The sequence below is a fragment of the Drosophila guanche genome, unplaced genomic scaffold (genome assembly GCF_900245975.1).
Source record: "Drosophila guanche unplaced genomic scaffold, DGUA_6, whole genome shotgun sequence".
NCBI classification, from domain to species: domain Eukaryota; kingdom Metazoa; phylum Arthropoda; class Insecta; order Diptera; family Drosophilidae; genus Drosophila; species Drosophila guanche.
In genome coordinates, this window is record NW_022995760.1 from 264,681 (window position 1) to 283,190 (window position 18,510).

Below are 18,510 nucleotides of genomic sequence, written 5' to 3' on the forward strand. Positions count from 1 at the left end.
GCTGCACTCGTCTGTGAAATGATGACAGTTGCGGTTTCATTTTTTTCCCCCGTCTTTCTGTCCGTTCGCCACAAAGATTTATACGACATTTTGTTGTTGCTGTTGCTGTCGTTTTTTCTGCTTTACCCTGCAACCTGCGGGTGCCATGATTGGGAGCCGAACTTTAGGTCGAATGGGATTTATATTCGTGCAGCGAAAGCAGCAGAGATACTCGTATAGAACAAATCTAATATGACCATTTCCCATATGAATGAGCTGCCCATAAATACCATATGATAGCAGCGCTAATCCGAATCCAATCGGTGAGGGGGTGGGGAGAAGCGATAACTGTATTCGTAAATACACAAACAAATTCCAGCGCTGGCTTTGGTTCGTTTCCATTCGTTTCGGCTCTTATACATTTTATGATTTACGACAATGACGAAGCAACACTCAGTCCAACGCCTGAGCTGAGTGGAGGTGTGGGGTAATGCCCACCAATTTGCTTATCATTCCCTGCGTAGGAGAGCACAAAATTGTTGTTTAGTTTTCCCACAAGAACTTCTGGCTTATCATTTTCTTGAAGCCCCGCTTGAGGCTTCCAGTGTGACTTGAACTGTGATTACTCCTGCACACAGTTCAGCTCAAGCTGTACTCATTCTTGCGCACCACATCTGAGCTCAAGCTGAGCACATGCATGGCCACTACAGTGCAGCTAAAAGTGGGCTCAGCTCAGCTCAGCTCAAACTGTGCCGTTCCCTTCTGTTCCACAAGGCAACACAATCAGTGTGGAGCTCGTGCCCTGAGTTCAATTTCTTTCATCTTTGCTTTGCTCTCTCCCCTTTCTCTCTTTCTCTCTCTCTCTTTATGTCTTTAGGTTTTCCTACATTTTCCCCCCCATTGTTTCACTGCTGTGCGATAAGCACCAGCCGACGACGACTGACCCGCTGCTCTGCTTTTGCTTTTGCTTTTGCTTCAGCCTCAGCTTCTGTTGCTGACCGATAAGCGGCTGCCTGCAATATGGTCCGAGCGGCTCAGTGACCCCCAACCCCAGCAGCCACTGTCATATTTCAGGCTTGTGTTTATGCAGCTCAACACTTTCCCGGCATCCAGCAGCTCTTGGCACTGACACGGACACGGACCCGCAGCCGGAGTTAACAAGGGAATCCGTTAAGCGGCTTACGCTCGACTTGCAAAAGTTTATTAAACATAATTATAAAATATCAGAAAAAAAAAGAGAAAACCGAAAGGAGAGAAAAAGGATAAGCGAAGGGAGTAGGAGTAGGAGTAGGAGGAGAAGAGGAGGAGGCACACACACACACACGCAAAATGGAGAATCGGTGGGTGGGCATCGTGTCCTCCCGGTTAGAGAAGAGCCACCAGTGGGGCGAGCAGCAGGAACAGGCGTCCGACAAACGCCAGAGAGGCGGCACCATTGTCCGCTGGTTCTGGCGCTGTGAGGGCCTGGGCTCGGCGGCGCTCCTGAAGTGCACGATCGATGGCCGGCTGGCAGTTGGACTCCTTCCGGACGTAGCGGAACATGGATTCCACGATGTTGCTGGGCGTGATGGTCTCGCAGCGCTCGAGGTGGCGCACGGTGCAGACCTCAAAGTCGTGCAGGTCGACGCACTGGCGGGGGCCCAGGACGAGCTCCGGCAGCAGGTCGGCCACGTTCTCGGAGGAGAGCTGCCCCACCTGGGGCAGGTAGCCGGAGAAGGTCGTGTTGAGGCAGGTGGCGATGTGGTCGCGGCTCGCCTGCAGGCACTCTGGTCCCTGCTCGGCGATGAAGAGGGCAATCTGGTCGCCGTTCTTGTAGCACACAAACTCCAGCAGCTTGTCCATAATGCGCTGCATCAGGGCATTGTGCGAGCGCTCCTCGCGGGTGAGGCACGGCTGCAGCGCGGCATTGAAGTCCCGCAGGCAGGCCTTGGCCTGCGGCAGACGCAGGCAGTACTTCTCGAACACCACGTCCAGGTCCCCCTTGGGGCTCGCCTTCTCTATCTCGTCCAGGATCTCCGTGACGTTCGCCAGTCCTCCAATGCAGCCCATCAGCTGCCCGCCCGCCTGCTCGATGGCCGTGCCCAGCGCCGTGGCATTCACGGTGCCCGCGGGCAGCGCCTGGTTGGCCTTCTCGCATTTGGCCCGCAGCAGACGCTGCAAGTCCGCCAGCGAGACGTTCGCCTTCGTGTAGCCCGCGGGCAGGTAGTGGGCGCCCAGCTCCTCCAGATCCTTCACCGTCGCCGGATCAACCTCCGGCAGCTGTCCCGCGCCCAGGGCCAGGCAGCAGCCCCATACGATGACGGCCAGCAGCAGCAAGTGCGTAGCGCTCGGCGTTCTCTCCATGACTGATCCCGCCGGAGAGCACTGCAGCCCCGATTCCGATTACGTCGCGCACTATCTTATCAGTGTTGTGGCGCGGGGGGCCAGCCAGGGGCAGGGGTGCGCCCACAAGTGGGTGGGGTGGGTGCTGTGGCTGCGGTCAATGTCTGAGATTAAGGCAATCGCCAGATAGAGCAGCCAGTCAGAGTTCCAGTCGCAGTCCGACTGCCACTAATCGGGGTGGGTAAACAAAGCACAAAAATGTGCGAGAGCAAGAGGGAGAGCTAGAGAGAGAGAGTGCTCCAAACGGCAAGAGAGAGAGGGGAATTTGTAAACATTGAAATGAGAAAATCATAAATGAAATAAGTCTAAAATAAGAGATAAATGCTTGATGTACCCCTGAAGTTGAGTGACCCAAAAATCTATTACTTTACTTGATACAACTTACCTACAAAATATCTGTTACATTACCAGCATATAACATTATTATTAAGAGCCCATTCGAATATTTCAAACTAATGATAATTAAATACGTAAAATACTCAAATATGTGCAAAGATCATTAGAAACTTGTGAAAGATCTGGCCTGATCTGTGCAGCAAAAATAAATACGAACTTCTAGGTGAACGCTCTTCAATGGTAGCTGTAGAAATGCTCTCCGTATTTTGCATCTTTGACGTCTTCACTGGGAGATTTCCGTGCAATAAACTTATACAAGACTCGTAGTCGTACACATAAACAGAAACGTTTGAAATAATCAGCGAATTGTTTTGTTTTTTTATTGTAAACAATGAAAACCGATCCATAAAATATATATTTCCCATACAGCTGCATTCGTATACCTAAGAGAGCGGCATTAGAAGGGCTCCTGAGATAGTCCATTAAGAGTGTTTCCAAGAGTGTATTACCCAGAGCTAGTGCTTGCCCAGAGCTGTTGCCATAGCTGAGATTTCATGGCTGTATCAAGTGGCCCACATTTGGCGGATAATCAAAGTCTAGGGCAGTGTCTGGCCAGACTAAACACAATGGAACAGAGATTACGGCTAATACCTGGACTTGTACTAAGTATATGCCACTTATAATTATACTAAGCAGTCGATATTTAATTATACCAACAAAAACTAACTACATGTGGATGAATAATGCTACCACTGCCCCCACCACTTGATGTACTTTAACCCGAATGAAACTTCTACTCATGGTTCAGGCATTAATGCGATTCTATGCACTTATTCTGCGGGGCACTAAGGTGCGCCCAATAAGTCACCTTACAATGCTTATGACCCGCTCTCAAATCTTCTTCGTTGGGTTTGGTCTATTGTTTTTTGTTTATATTCAACTTAATGGCAACAACAAAATTCAGAAGAAAATCCAATTAGGTTCCGTTATAATTTAAACGAGAAGGGACGTGTGAGACGCTTCTTACGCGTCACAACTTTTATACCCGGCACTCAGTACTACATCTGCACGTTAGCGGTTATTTGTCAAATTTTAATCTTTTCTTCATCTGTCATCAACATCTACAACACTTCTCACTCCAACACGCCGTTAGCTCGCCGCCCTTCCCTAGACCCACACACTGCAGACTCGCGGCAGAGGCAGAGGCAGCGCCCGCACACAAAAAAAACAAATATAAGCTGCGGAACGGGGTGGGTTTAGCCACTGGAAATTAATTTCTTCATTGTGGCTATAATAATGATCCAATCGGATCCCAATTTGGTGATCCGATAGATATGGTCATTCCCTACGGAATGGCGTTTTATCTTCAAAACTGTAGCTTTTGTAGGTTTTCGCCCTTTTTCGGGGGCGGAAGGGGCGGGGCTAATTTTTTAAATACACTGGTTTCAGTGTGAGCATATAGCAGCCTGGATGCAAAATTTGGTGGCTCTAGCTCTTATAGTCTCTGAGAACTAGCCGACAAACAAGACGGACGGACGGACAAACGGACAGACAGACTTGGCTCAATCGACTCGGCTATTGATGCTGATCAAGAATATATCGGAAAAGTTTCATTCTGTGCATTACATACAACCGTTATTCACACAAATACAATATACCCTATTTACTCTTGGAGTACCGGGTATAAAAATCAGGTCAAATGTCAGCTACTTCCTCGACAACTTTATGTCGAATTTGAATTTTTTGAATTTTCAAAAATCATAAGTTTAGGGACTTGAACTGGCCAATCATCATCTTCAGTGATGAGAAAAAATCGAATTTAGATGGTTCAGATGGGTATCAGTATTACTATAGGGATATACAGGCTCCAAAACATGTGGAGGGGCCCTTAAAGTGTGGACTGTAATTGCTGGAAAGTGTGTAATATGTTTTGTTACTCACAAAATGAGCTCGGAAACATACGTTCAACCATGGGACGAAGATCTTCTCAATTTTCGGGGAACGAATCTTATGGAGATTCCTAGACATTTCAACAGGATAATGCCAAAATTCATGTGTTTATGCACACATAACCATTTTTTGAAGAGAGAAAAGTTTGAAGTTTTTTTGAAGTGGCCAGCCGTTGTTCCCTATTTTAACCCAATTGAATACCTTTGGTGCATACTTTCCATCAAAGTGCACATGCACGGAAGTCACTCTTCCACATTTAAAGAGTTACAAATGGATATTGTCAAGGAATGTGCGAATATGGATACATGCTTACTTCTAGGAATGATATATTGAATGCCAGGACGCAAAACATAAATTATAAATAGCAAAGGAGGTCGTATCTAAGCAATTAAAAACAATTAAATTTTAAATTTGAGTTCATTTAAGAAACTTAAGTTCCTTTGAAATTACAAGTTCGCTTATTTCGCTCTGGAAAATGTTTATTTAATTCTCAAAAAACATTCCAGGAGTATAAAAAACTTTAAGGCAAAATTAAAGAAAGAACAAAATTTGAGAATTTGAAAGTTTAACAAAGGTTTTTATGTTTGTAAGGTGACTTATTGCGCGCACCTTACTAATACTGAAATTACTGCGACTGCAACTAGTGCTACTTATACTGAGGATTTACTTATACTTTTACCACGACCGCTACTTATACTGGTCTACTTTTTCTGCTACCTCTCCTGCAGCTTCTACAGTGTAATTGCCAGTATCAATGGCTAAACTCTTTTATTGCAAGTCTTTCTTCCACTGTTGCTACTTCAAAGCACAGCTGCCTGTTATCGTTTTACTATCGATTAGCCTTATCGACACACACACTCACATGGTCGTACTCATAGGTGGAGAATGCATTATAATCCATAGCACTGCTTTCAGCTAAATGAACTCCAGCCCCATCCACACGCGGAAGTGCGTGCTCCCGTAATCTGAATCGTAATCGTAATGACCCACTCGATGCCCACCGATAAGCCGATTGTCTTATCATGTTAATTTTGTGGACCCCGCTCCAGGGGTCGGTTGTAATCAGCTTTTTGCCGGGGGAACACGCGGCTAAAGTGCAGCATGCAGCCTCAATTAGCCGTCATCCCTGCGGGAAGGAATACATAATGCTAGAGGAAGGGTACAATCCTTAACGGTTGAATGCTTTCCTTCTGGATATTACGTTCGTTCATAGAGTATTAGCTTCGTCTAGCCCAACACCGAGTGGGGGACAGCAGCTGTTGCTGGCTGCTGGCAGCAAAATTCCAAAAAACTGTAACTGAAAAGCAACAGGAAAAGCAAAAGAGCAACAGCAACCCGAAGAAGCACAACTTGAAAAGTAACAATTTATCTTCGTTTGCTGAGCGGATGTTGCAAGTGCAATAAACAACTCTCCACAGCGGTGCACCGCCCCCCAAAAAGTGCACCCACAAGGGCAGCAGGAGCGCAGGAGCGCAGGACTCGCAGCGCAAATTGAAATGAAGCGCAGTAAAGGATTCCTAAAAAAATGAAACCAATTAATTGCGGACCCATTGGGCGTGGTGGGCGTGCCAGAAACGGGATCATTCAGTGATGGGGTGCAGCGCGGGGTGCAGGACGGGGCGCTGGTGTAAATTCTGGGGTGTGGCTAATGGCTGCAGTGCATTAGAGTTCCCTTGCAATTAGCTGCGAAAGCGCAATTTCTTGCACATTTCTCAGACGTTGAGTCTTCGTCAAGAAGAAGTGAGAGAGGCAGAGAGAAAGAGGGGTACAGGTACAGTGACTCCCTCAAAGAGAGGGTGAAAGGTAATGGCTGAAAGAAAGAAAACAAATAAAAAAGGAATGAAGGAAGGGTTTAAAACGCAGACAAATTCGTCAGTGGAGTATCCAAATTGTTGATTCTTCCATCAAAAGATTCGCACAATGTGCAGATTCCATCACCTATCACCAGTCGTATACTTAATATCCGTTGCCCTTTTAGCATTGCAAACACTTGTGGAAGCTCTCTCGCAAAAGGGTTAGGAGGTGGGAAAAGGGGTCACAGGAAACCCGCAAACAATTGGCAAGCACCAACGGATGTTGGCGCCCAGCTAATTGCAGCTGCCAATAAATTGCACGCCGCCTCCACGGGGAGGAGCAAGAGCAGGACCACGAGCAGGAGGCCATTTGCCAATTGCTTTTTCAACGTTTCCGTTTCCGCAATGGAGGCACCGACTCTGCTTCGCTGACTGTGCGTATGCGTGCGATGCGTTTAGCAAATGATAATTAGCCCAGCAACCATTCTGATGATGATAATGATGATGCTGTCGCTGATGATATTATGCCAGCTACGCAGGAAACAGAGCAAACCCTTTATGGGGCACCAGAACTAAAATCAGTCGAGAGGCTGCGCCCAGAGGCGTGCCTCTGTGCCATCACTGTACCTCTGTGGTGTACATTGCTGTGTGCACTTTAATGCAAATAATTCATTTCATATCAAGCAATGCCAACGCTGCAAATTGAGGCCCATGCCAGGCATGCAACATTATTGTTTGTGGCCAAAAGCAAACAGCGTTCACACATGCATGGAGACAGAAACATCAACGGAGGCAGAGAGAGGGTAGAAACTCAAACATATCAAATGTTGTTAAACAGCCAAACATATCTATAGCTGTTACTGTTTCTGCATCCAGCCATTTGAAGGCATTTCCAAGGGCATTCAGAATCACAAAAGGTGCAAGATGTTCAGAGAATTTGCTTGGAGTTTATGCTCTCACATTATGATCATTTTGTTGCAGTAAACCTTTGAGCAGAGATCGAGGCAAGTGTTTAGATAGAAGGCTATAACAGCCAGAAGATATGAACAGAGACGAGCCATTTGGATTAGCTGGAATGAAATATTCCTTCAGTTTATTTGATCCTTCCCAAATGGTATGAGTGAGTAACCCTGTCAGATTATTGCTTAAAAATTGACCAATAAATTTGCAATGCACAAATTGTGGATGTAGTTTTGTGTGTGTTTTTGCTGTTTGCCATTCGACTGTCATGAGTGAGATTTTCATAATGGACATGTCGAAAAAACTGACAGAAATGTTAATTAGAATGCAAAATCAATTCGTGCTGAAAGTGCCAGCGAGCGATGGAAAGGCTAATCCCAGTTAAAATCGTATGAGAATTATCAACAGAGGGTGGGATATGTGTGATGGATGGAAGGGCGCCAAAGGGGTTTGCTGCTGCTGCTCTGCGAGTGGCAGTAGCACATTGAAATGGACTGCAGACCACAAAATACAAATGAGAAATGTGGCGAAAATTCAGTTTTACTTTTTATTTTTTTGATTAACAATTCACGGCTACGGCTGCTGCTGTTGCAGCGCCAAAACCAGAACCCATGGACCCCCCGATAGCACCCCAAATGGCAAATGGCACAGGAAAATAACGTGGAAAGAAATGCAATAACTAAAACAAACCGCAATGGAAAACTTTTGGCCAGAGGTACACACACAAACACAACAAAAAGCCAAATGCAGAATGTCAATAGGGTATGGAGAGAGGAGAGGGTAAGCAGAGCGGCAACAATTGCCTCACGATTGATGAGTGCGCGTGACACGTGGCTTGGGATGGGCTGGGAGGAAACAGCAGCTAGTGGAAATCCCGAAAACAAACGGTTGATGAAAGGAATGCAACTGGAATTGCCAGTGAGGCGCATTGAACGGAGTCACAAGCCCTAACTCAGGCATAACAATTGAAAGGCGACGGGGGTATGCCCTGCAAATCACACGCAGCAAATGATCAGCTCTGATACCCTGTGATAAGCAAACAAGAAGCTCTTGAATGCCTTTGATACCCTGCAGCACAGTGTTCCCCTTCAATGGGTATCCCTCGGTCTTTGCTGGTGCTGGGCTCTTCCGTTGTTTTGCTCCTGGACGACGGAAACAATTGCATTTTCTGAAGCACACTTGTAATGCAGGACCCGACACAGAGAGGAGCATTGGGTCGCAGAGGAGCTGCCAGAGCGGGTGGTGGGCTGGTCAATGCAGTGGGCGTGGGGTTGGCTTGGCTCACCCCTCCATGTGTACGATGAGTATGAAGCAAAAATGTCAACATGTCAGCGCGTCAATTGCCATACAACTTGATATCTGTCATACGGCAAGGATATGCTGTACCGTCAGTCAATGGCAATCATTATGAAGAGCTTGCGCTGCTGCTGCTGCTGCTGCTGCTGCTGCTGCTGCTGCTGCTGCTGTAGTGTGGGGCAGATGGCAGGGATGGAGGGAGAGAGAGTGCATATTGATTTTGACGCTGTTACACAAAATGTTGACAATTCCCGTTGCAGCACCCTTTTGGCCCCTGGCCCACGTTAAGAGCGTGTCGAAACAGTGAGGACACATGACTGAGACTGAGAGTGAGAGTGAGAGACAGAGAGACAGAGAGAGTGACAATGCTGTCGAGTGTTTTGTTGCTGGTTTTACGAGCTGTTGGCGTCGAAAACATCTGGCCAATATTGTTGTGCCCCATGTTAACACGCTGGCAGGGCAGAATCTGAAGGCGTCTCGACTCACAACCCACCCACAACCCTCCCACAAGAGTATCTACATCTACAAGATGGACTGCAGACTGGATACAAGGAGCAACCGTCTCTTGATGTGATGACAGATGATATGCTCGTAGTGCAGTGATGCTAGGATTCCTGCATTCCAAAAAGATATCCCAGAATCCACAAGAGAGAGAGAGACAAACCTCAAGGCAGCGAATCAATAAAGTCCTCTGTCCTGTCTTTCACTTTACTTTACCCTTTGCTGCCATCTCCCATTCAATGCCGCCCTCCTTCTCCGCCTGCGCCTTTGCATGTGCAACCATCTATGACATCGGCTGGCATTAATGGGTTAATTTGCATTAATATATTCAATTGAATGCGTTTGCGGAGACACCAAACGATGCAACTTGCTGCCTGCTGCCTGCTGCCTGCTGCTTGCCATATTCTCAATGCCGTTGTGGTTGCATGTGGCACCGAAACGTTGCCAGTGCCAAAATTGGGTAGCAACATTGCAGGGGGGCATATTGAGTTGAAGTATTTGCTGTGGCTTGCACCTGGCAAGCTGCTCCTAAAGGGTATCCTCTCGTCTGGCAGCCAACATTATATGATTTCTTCTTGTCTTTTCTTTTTTGTTGTTTTTGTTTACAGCTTAATTCGATTTGCCATCGCATTGCAATTCAATTAATTATCATTTGCCAGCCAGACAAGCTACAGCTCCTCCCTTTAATCCTCCACAAACTTCTTTATTTCTGCAGACAATCCAATTACACGGAAGAAAAATGCAGTTTCATGTGTACGAGTTGTCATTTGATAGGTTTCCCTCATTCCCAGCTATGCTGCAGTCAGCTCCTAGCCTCTGTGGTACTTATAGATATTAACCAATTTAAAGATATTTAAATGATAAAAATGAGTGGTTAAGTCACCGTTTAGTGGAGCAGGGACTGCTAAGCTACTCTGTACAAGAGAGAAACATACCATACAAATGTCGGTATGCAGTGCCCCAATAAGGTTTGAAAAATGTTGAAAGCTGTTGTAGTCGGCTTGATGGACATATCTAAATCGAATCTCTAAATCTCTGCTGGCATAATCGCTCTCACTTTCTCTCACTTATTGCACCTCCCTCTGCCTTCACTTTCCCTCGTTGATTGTTGTTCTTTTCCTTTTCCTTTTCTCTTTCCTTTCTTCCTGCCTTCCTTCGCTCCCTTCCATTTTTCTTTTTGGGTAGGCAGAGCCCCTTTCTAATGCGCTTCGGTTGACTTGCGCTTAGATAAAGTCAAATTATTCGTATTTGCTGAGGTCCCCGTCCTGAATCCAAAACAGAAACAGAAACTCTTTCTTTCTTTTTTTGTTTGGTTCATTTTTTGGCACACACTTCTCACTGGCAGAGTCGTCTTTGCTTTTGATTCTTCTTTTCCTTTCGTTTCTTTTCTTTTCTTTTCTTTTCTTTTGGTTTGTGGGCACGCCTGCTATCCTGCTATCCCACTGCCACTCGGCGCCTTCTTCTTCCAAACACTCCAGGATTGACTGACTGACAGCCGTTGTTGATATATGATGGGGTCCATGGGGATGGGATGGCTGCTCCTGCTGCCGCTCCTGTCGCTCCTCTATTCAGATATCCATACACACCCCCGTGTTTGCTGTCGATTCTTATTTTTTTAGTGCTCGATGAATTTTTGTCGAACTTTTCGCTTTGATTCCGTTTGAATTTCCGCAGGTTCGCACAGTGGGCCCACAACTCCCACTCTGCCACTCACGCCTCTGTCTCTCCCTCTGCCCCTGCCTCTGTCCCTGTTCGGGCACACACACGACCAATTTTTTGTGCCGGGGAAATTCAATGAATTTGAGGAATATTTCTCAAAAGCTCCATCTTTGAGGCAGCCAAACAAAATAGACAAACAACGGGGATTGGTTTGGTTTGGGTTGGGGACTGGGGACTGGGGACTGCTGGGACAAAACATGGCGTGGGAGGCAGCAGCAGCAGCAGCACACATGTTTGCATTGCAAATCCAAATCCAAGCGCCCACAGTTCTTTTCATCATACCCTAACAAATCATGAGGCATAGCACGCTTTTCACGTGACTTTTGCACACTAGAGAAGAAGTCCCATGAAAAAGCGAGGGTCTACTTTCGGTTAATCGAAACACTAACGCCTATGTGGGATGGAAAGACAATTCTTTGTTGAAACCCTCATTCTAGGGAATTTTCATGTATTTATATAATATAAATGGTTGCTGTGGGATGGAGGGCTCTGTGAGGGTATCAGTTGTAGCCTTCTTTGTGGATTTTTTCGTTCGCCTCTTCAAGCGTGGGTGGTTTGGTGTCCCGCCGTCATGTTTGCTCATGTAAATCGAGCACGCTTTCGTCTCTCGCTCTCTCTGTCTCTCCTCTGCGCCCAGCATTCAGCATTCAGCATCCACCGCCGCCTCCATTTCCTCGTGCACCTAGAGAGTTTATTAACGGTTTGGTTTGGGCTCCTGCCAACATTTTCGACTCAATGACAGCAAACATTTACATTTTGCGTGTTGTCATCGAGGCGACTACGGGAAGCCCAGTCCCACTCCTAGTACCCAGTTCGGCCTCCATTCGATGGGCGCGGCTTAGGCGGCTGGATTTACTTTGCTTTGAGAGTGGAGCAAAAAGTCCCTCCTCCAACCTCTTGTGGGTGTGATTTTTGCTTTTTTGCCGGCTTAAAAATTCGTTCGACGACAGCTTAAAGCTTTCAACGATAAAGCGATATTTACCTGTTTGACAAGCATTGTTCCAGTGTGTGGGTACATCGATTAACGGTACTCAGACAACAGACTCTGAAGCTCCATAACGTTTCATCACAGTTTTGTTAGGACTGACTGCTCTTTAAAGATCAACAAGCAACGGTTTCTTCCCTTGCAGTTTGATCAGCAGCTTAACGCGCCCTCTCTCTCTCTCTCCCACTCTGCCATAACAGAAAACAAAAGCAGTTTGAGCAGCACCTTTGATCAGCCGCATTACAGTTACAGTTAGAGGTTGAATCGTTACAGTTTTCGAGCACTGCGCTAAATTAGCAAACAAAAAACAAGAAATGGCCTAAATTATAAACCAGAAACTGAAACCGAAGCCAAAACCAGATCCCGCAGTCACGCTGTTCCATTATAGAGCGAACAATACGATCCAAAACAATCAAAAAACAGCTGCTTATCAATGCCATGGATCATCATACCAAGGGGGCTTTATTGTCACTCGATTGCCACACCGCCAGATGGTGGATCTTGAGTTATTTGGATTACCCTCACTTGCGACACTGTTTCTGGGGTATGCAGGCGCCACGGGAGTTACGTGCATAGCCATCGTTGCAGTAGCATCCATCGGGGCAACGGAAGTGCTGGATTAGGCAGGGCTTGCCCAGAGTCGCGCACTCTGTCTGGCAGCTAGGGCCGCACGGCAGGTACGACTCGTTCGCGGGGCACTTACGTGGCGCTGCAAGAGCGGGGTAGGTCGAGTATTTTTGGGAGGAGATAAATAAGCAGGCAGATGGGCTTACTGATGGGCGGCTGGGCAGTGGTCAGGGCCAGAAGGCTGCAGAAGATCAGCAACAGGCTGAGGCAAAGGTGGTTCCAGCGGAGAGACATCATGGCGAGAGCTTTCGGAGCGGACTGAACTGCCGCGTCAGACGCAAGCGACCTTTTATGGCTTCGCTTGTGAGCTGCTAGAGAGAGACAGAGGGGAAGAACAATCTGTGCGCGTGAGGGATTCACCCTCAGCGAGGGGTATTCACCAGGTAATAGAAAGAAACGCCAGCGTTACAAATCAATCTTGGCCCTATCTCTTAGATTATACATTTAGCATATAGCATTTATAGCATTTAGCACATGTTCAAAGGTTTTCTCAACTAAGACTTGGGTTGAACTTTCACACTCTCTGGGAAATTGTTATGATAAGTAGATAGTTTTGTTGGAAATTAGTTTGTAACTTCTAAAATCTACACATCAATCTGCGTACAACCTTATTTTTGTCTTGTGCAAAGAACAAAGTAATCAAGAGGATTATTTACAAGCAATTAAGTACTTTTGTCCATTGAAAGGTCCTGCTCATTTCTTATCCAAAATTCAGGCACTCAAACGGTGATCCATACTTTTACAATACCCGAGCAGGGCAACCTCCAAGGAAGGGCCGTCATAGTATTCAAAAAATAATCGATGTTTATATTTGATATCATTAAAAGTTAGCTACAAAACGCGTCGACGAGGGGAAACGGTGTCAGGGGGAGCTGCTGCGACGTCGACGCTTGTGGCGCTTGTGGCTTTTCTTGGGAGAGCGTCTTTGATTCTGGCGCAACTCCTCACGCTGCTGGCGACTCCGTCGATCCTTGCGGCTGCTGGAGCTATGACTGCGACTGCTTCTTGATCTGCTCCTGCTCTGGATGGGGCTTCGGCGCCGCCGGGGGCTGCGGCTCCTGTGCCGGCTTCTGCCGCGCTGTTTCTGGCGGTGGCTTTGCGTCTGGTTCTGACGCACGCACTGGCTGCGGCTGGAGGTTGAGGTGCGACTCTGACTGCGTCGTCGCCGCTGTTTCCTAGCACTGGCAGACACCTCCTCGACGGCTCTGCGCTTCTTGCGTCGGCTGGAGCTGCGGCTGGACTCGCTGCTGCTGGAGCTGGAGCTGCAGCTGCGACTCCTGCTCCTGCGGTGGGTCTTTCGGTGGCGCGAGGTCCTCGAGGCGCCGGGGGGCGCAGGCGAGCCGGCGGGCACCAGCTGAACATCATCATCGTCCGATAGTAGCACAGCGGATGTTGGCGCGGAGGCAATCGTTTTCGGTGGAAGAGCTGCGGTCTGTACTGGTGGCGGGGGCGGCGGTGGTTTGCTGGTGAATGTATTCGTGCTGTCGTCGTTAAGCAGATTGTATTTCTCCAGATCCCCGCCGTCCTCCTCCTCCTCCTCCTCATCGTCATCATTCTGGTTGTCATTCTCCGGCTTCTGCTTCTGCATTTGCTTTTGCTCCTCCTCCTCATCCTCGTCGTCGTCAGGCCCGAAGTAAGTGATGGGTATGGAGCGCACGGACTCATTAGACTCGTTGTCGCTGTCTCCCGCAGCGGCACCTCCGGCATCCTCAGGTGGATTAACCTTTGAGCTAGGTAGAGCAGAGCTAGCCACAGCACCTGCTGAAACACCTGAAACACAGCGATTACATTAGCGACTGTCAGAGTTTTGTCCATGGCACTTACCCTTGATCTGATTGAGAAAGGCCATGGCCTTACGTTTCCTCTCCAGCTGCAGCTGCTTCTCCTTGGAGACCATGCCGTTCAGCTTGTCGCGGGCAATCAGCGCCAGCTTATCCTTGACCCGCTCCTCTGCTGCAAATATTTATATGGGAAACGATTAATGCTTTGTTGTCTCCGCAAATCTCTTGGGGAGACTACACACCCTGACGCAGATCCTTTTGCGGAGATATGGGAGTAGCCTTCTGGCTTCTTGCCAGCAACTGCGTCTCCACCTGCTTAATCGCACGCTGCACACTGTCCGGCATGCCACGCACCTGCTCCGCAGTGGACGTAGCCGCTTTAGCCTTCGTCTCCTCTTCGTCGCTGGCCTCCTGGGTCAGAGCAGCCGGAAGCGGACCGTGCTCGTCGCGGCCGCGTATGGAGAAGCAAACGGGAGCTGTAGATGGATCAGTGTTATGTGGATTCTGTAGATCTTCTCCTTCAATGGACTCACCTTTGTCTGCTGCGTTAACTAGCGCAGCTGCAGCTGCAGTTGCAGCTCCTCCAAAACTGAGTCCCTTCTTGCTCATGAGCGCAGCGGCCACGGCGGCCGCCTTGCGAGTCTTCTCCTCCTTGGAGGCGGCATCCACGTCGTTGGTTACCTTGTACAGGTAGTACGGATAGAACTCGTTATGCGGCAGCAGGAAACCGAACCGCTCGACGCTCTTGGTGCGCAGCGTCTCCTCGAACTGCCGCCCGTTCTTGATTACGTAGGTGGCCGTCTTATCGATGATCGTCCTGAGGCTCTCCTCGGGCACGGGAAAGGTCAGCACCGGCTCAGGTGCTGTCGGCTCCTTCTCAGCCTCCTTCTTCTCTTTCTCCTTCTCAGACGCCTGTGTCGAGGTGTGTGCCTCTTCCGCCGCCTCATCCTCGCTCTGCGAACTATAGTTCTGAGCCAAGGCCAGAGCACTCGTGTTCTTCAGCAGCTCCACTTGCGGCGTCGCATCGTTGGCGTTCTCTTCCTCGGGCACCGGAGAGTCGGCCTCCTCCGTCTCGTGGGTGAAGGTGCTGCCGTTGTAGCGGATGAGGACGGGTGTAAACTCACCCTGCTGGCTGTGGCCCTCCGACCTGCAGCTAGGCGTGGGCGAGGCCGTGCCCCCGGAATGCTGCGAATTGGTGGTGCTCAGCTCGTCGTCGAGCACCGTCTGCAGGGGCACGCCCTTGATCTTGCTGATGAGTTGCGTGTAGGCGCAGTTTGCCGAAGGCTTGTACTTAATGGTGGGCACCATAATGACTACTTGGCCGGACGTGCCCGTACCCGTTCGCTGGCCATGGCTCTCCGGTCCGGATCCGGAGCCTGGTTCTGCCTCTGCGTTGCTGGGGCTCTCCGGCGTGGGGGCGTACTTGGCCTGCTTGATGGCAGCCAGCACGTGACGGTAGTACGGCTGCAGATGGCCGCCCTGCGTGAGGAAGTCGAACTGTGAATTGTTAGCTTGTTTGGCCTTGATTAGGATCTCCATTTGGGTGCCCTGAGTGGCTATGAAGCGGGCCGTCTTCTCGATAATGGCATGCTGCTTCATCGTCTCGGGCTGTGGGCGAAGGATTACAAATGTATTGGATATGTGTTGAGGTGTATTCTGCATGCTGCATACTCACCACCTGCATACCCGGGGGCAGCGGCAGAAGCAGGGTGCGCGGTAGAACAAATGGTTCGTTCTCCTCTGCGGTGCCCGGGGAGAGCGAGAGCGGCCCAGTCGTGGTGGAGGCAGCTCCAGCAGCAGCATACGCCATGCCCTGGCCATCATACTGGAAGCCCACCTGGCTGTAGTTTCCGCCGGAGGTCTCCTGCTGCAGCCGCTTGAGGTCCTCCTCTGCGCGGAAACAAGAGGGAGAGAAGCACACAAGGCAGAGAGAAACTTTAGAGCGGGTTAGAGGAGGGACTAGGACTAGCGTCAAGAGCGCGCGTCTGCAGGCCGCTGACCGAGTCAGAGCGAGCGTGAGATAGCGAGACACAGAGAGATAGTGTGAGAGAACGCGGGTGCGACGACGGGAGAGCATGGTCTAGAGCAGGACAGACACAGTGGCTTGAGTGTGGGAAAAGTAACGCTTGATTTCCCAGGGACTTCGCGGCGCGCTGCAGTGGCGACGACAGCGACGACGGTGATCTGTGGTACCTGCAAGAGAGCTATAATCTGTCAGAGTGCAAGGAATTTGTATTTACCTGCTGGGGCGACGGTGCTCCTGGCTGGAGCAGCAACAGCAACGACGGATGCTCTCTCTTTTCATATTCGGATTCAAAGTCGAATTCGAGTTTGGATTGGTTTTTGTGGCTTAGGTTCTACATGTTTCTATATTCGTTGATATGTTTTTCTGGGGTTTTTCGGTTTCTTGATTGGCTTTTGTATTGATTTACCTTTTTCGCGTACGTATTCTTGATTGAGATCTTGATCGATTTTCTTGATACTACTAGGAATTGGTTTTGTTTTGATTTGTTTGTTTGTTTTTTTTTTGGTAAGACAAGGAGCATTGTTTTTGAGCCGATTGTGGGACTCCAGGCAGGGCCGACTTACCTTGCTGCAGGCGGAGCTCCTCCTCGTTGTTGTACAGAAATAGGTAGCGCTCCTCCTCGCATAGCTGCTCGGCGCGCTGCTCCTCGGTGCTGAGGTATTCCAGGCGGTTGCCGTAGCCCCCAGGTGGCGCTTCGTAGGGTGCCAGATCGCAGAGGGCGCCACGCACATCGTATCTATATATATATATTGCGTATATATATACATATACATGTGTGTGTGTGGGTGTGTGGATGGGTGTGTGTTTTGGGCCAAAAGAGATCAAGCAGAAAGATATAGACAGAGAGAGAGAGAGAGAAAGATAGAGAGAGAACAAGAGACATTATCAGTGAGATCCAGGACGAACGAGACGCGGCGCGGCAGAAAATCGATAATCATGGCAAACAAATCGAACACAATCGAACCTGCCCCATTTTGGAGATCGTTCAGTGTCGATCAAGACATTTGTTTACCATCGATTCACGATTATGTAAATAATATATGTATATGTTTATAAATACAATATAATATAATATAGTAGAGAGGTTAAGAAATCGGTTTATAGCTAGAGATCGTTCATACATACCGCTCCGGTGGCTAAAAAGTTAATCGTTTACATTTAAGATTGGTCAAAGAATTACAGATTCAAAATTTGTTTTTTTTTTTTTGTGTTTGTATGGTAAGAGATACAGTTTGAGAAGCACTGAAAAGAGCTGTTATTACAATGGTGTGTATATGTATGTGTATGAGTGTGTGGGTGTGGGTGTTTGTGGGTGGAGTACAGTACAGTTACTGTCCGCTGTTCCAGTCCGAGTGTAGGGTATGCAGTGGGTCGTCAGCGTGCGCATGTTTGTGCGTGTGTTTGTTTGTGGGCGGATGGATTGTTGTATGGTGGGATGTATGTATGTATTGATAATCGTACAATTAACGCTTAGACAACCCCCAATTATTAACCTGTCTATCTTGAGATTTACATCGCCCATCCAGGGTATCAGCTGCTTGCCGTGGTCCAGTTCGCGGGCCTTCTCGTCATCACGGAATATCTTGCACGCGTAGCCGAAGACGAGCAGTTCCAGGGGCGGCTGGCGTGCGTCCAGTATTGCCGCACCGTTGCCGTTGCTGGCCCCCGCCGACAGACCGCCGGGGGCAACTGCAGCGGCACCAGTCTTGCGCAAAATACCACCGATGCTGCCGCCGCCAGCGGAGCGCACATTGTAGGGCATCATTTGACTGAAGCGCCCACTTCCTCTTCAACTGCAGCAGCAAATCCAGCTCTGACTCTAGCTCTGGCTCTAGCTCCAGGCTCACTCTCACTCTCTCTCTATCCTCTTTCTCTGGCTGCTGTTGCACACTCACACAAACACTGGGTCAAGCACTTGGAATTATGTGATCTGAGGCAGCAGCACGTTGCATTATTTGGCCGATGGACGCGTGTGGTGGCTTGTGGATACTCTTATATATGTATATGTTATTTTGATTGCGAATAAATGCTGCATTTCGCTGAGAAACAGTGTGACCGCGAAATTATAGATTATAGGCCTCGAAAATATACCGAAACATACTTTTGAATTTTCAAAATATACCGTAAAATATATAAAAATATACCGGTCTTCTTCTTGTGCATTTGCCATTCACC

At 48.5% G+C, this 18,510-nt stretch overlaps 3 protein-coding genes across 5 annotated transcripts; all 3 read right to left on the reverse strand.

Moving 5' to 3' along the window:
- Nucleotides 1-1,145: 1,145 nt before the first annotated feature.
- LOC117590731 (27 kDa hemolymph protein) lies at nt 1,146-2,337 on the reverse strand. The gene has a single exon (XM_034283639.1). The coding sequence runs from the start codon at nt 2,320-2,322 to the stop codon at nt 1,345-1,347; it is 978 nt and encodes a 325-aa protein (XP_034139530.1). The 5' UTR covers nt 2,323-2,337; the 3' UTR covers nt 1,146-1,344.
- Nucleotides 2,338-12,328: 9,991 nt separating this feature from the next.
- On the reverse strand, nt 12,329-12,804 carry LOC117590738 (venom serine protease inhibitor). Its single transcript, XM_034283647.1, has 2 exons — nt 12,675-12,804; nt 12,329-12,610 (listed from the first exon to the last, which is right to left on the reverse strand). Exons 1-2 carry the CDS (start codon nt 12,763-12,765, stop codon nt 12,423-12,425), a joined length of 279 nt encoding a protein of 92 aa, XP_034139538.1. The 5' UTR covers nt 12,766-12,804; the 3' UTR covers nt 12,329-12,422.
- A 508-nt stretch (nt 12,805-13,312) lies between these two features.
- LOC117590723 (protein suppressor of white apricot) lies at nt 13,313-18,370 on the reverse strand. 3 transcript variants are annotated; one of them, XM_034283631.1, is made up of 7 exons: nt 17,829-18,370; nt 16,899-17,071; nt 15,985-16,199; nt 14,843-15,917; nt 14,552-14,785; nt 14,353-14,478; nt 13,313-14,298 (listed from the first exon to the last, which is right to left on the reverse strand). In XM_034283631.1, the coding sequence occupies exons 1-7, from the start codon at nt 18,098-18,100 to the stop codon at nt 13,391-13,393; spliced, it is 3,003 nt and encodes a 1,000-aa protein (XP_034139522.1). In that variant the 5' UTR covers nt 18,101-18,370; the 3' UTR covers nt 13,313-13,390. The 3 variants fall into 3 exon arrangements, with proteins under 3 accessions (XP_034139522.1, XP_034139521.1, XP_034139523.1); XM_034283630.1 differs by having other exon boundaries at nt 14,353-14,481; nt 17,829-18,368; XM_034283632.1 differs by lacking the exons at nt 16,899-17,071; nt 17,829-18,370 and adding an exon at nt 16,550-16,771 and having other exon boundaries at nt 14,353-14,481.
- Nucleotides 18,371-18,510: the final 140 nt, after the last annotated feature.

Bases quoted from the DNA above. Each gene is read 5' to 3' on its own strand.
- LOC117590731 (XM_034283639.1), bottom strand. From the start codon at position 2,322: ATGGAGAGAACGCCGAGCGCTACGCACTTGCTGCTGCTGGCCGTCATC.
- LOC117590738 (XM_034283647.1), bottom strand. From the start codon at position 12,765: ATGATGTCTCTCCGCTGGAACCACCTTTGCCTCAGCCTGTTGCTGATC. The intron at 12,611-12,674 runs GTAAGCCCATCT...CCGCTCTTGCAG, and splicing joins CACTGCCCAGCCGCCCATCA to CGCCACGTAAGTGCCCCGCG.
- LOC117590723 (XM_034283630.1), bottom strand. From the start codon at position 18,100: ATGATGCCCTACAATGTGCGCTCCGCTGGCGGCGGCAGCATCGGTGGT. The intron at 17,072-17,828 runs GTTAATAATTGG...ATATATATATAG, and splicing joins GTAAATCTCAAGATAGACAG to ATACGATGTGCGTGGCGCCC. The intron at 15,918-15,984 runs GTGAGTATGCAG...CTTCGCCCACAG, and splicing joins TGCCCCCGGGTATGCAGGTG to CCCGAGACGATGAAGCAGCA.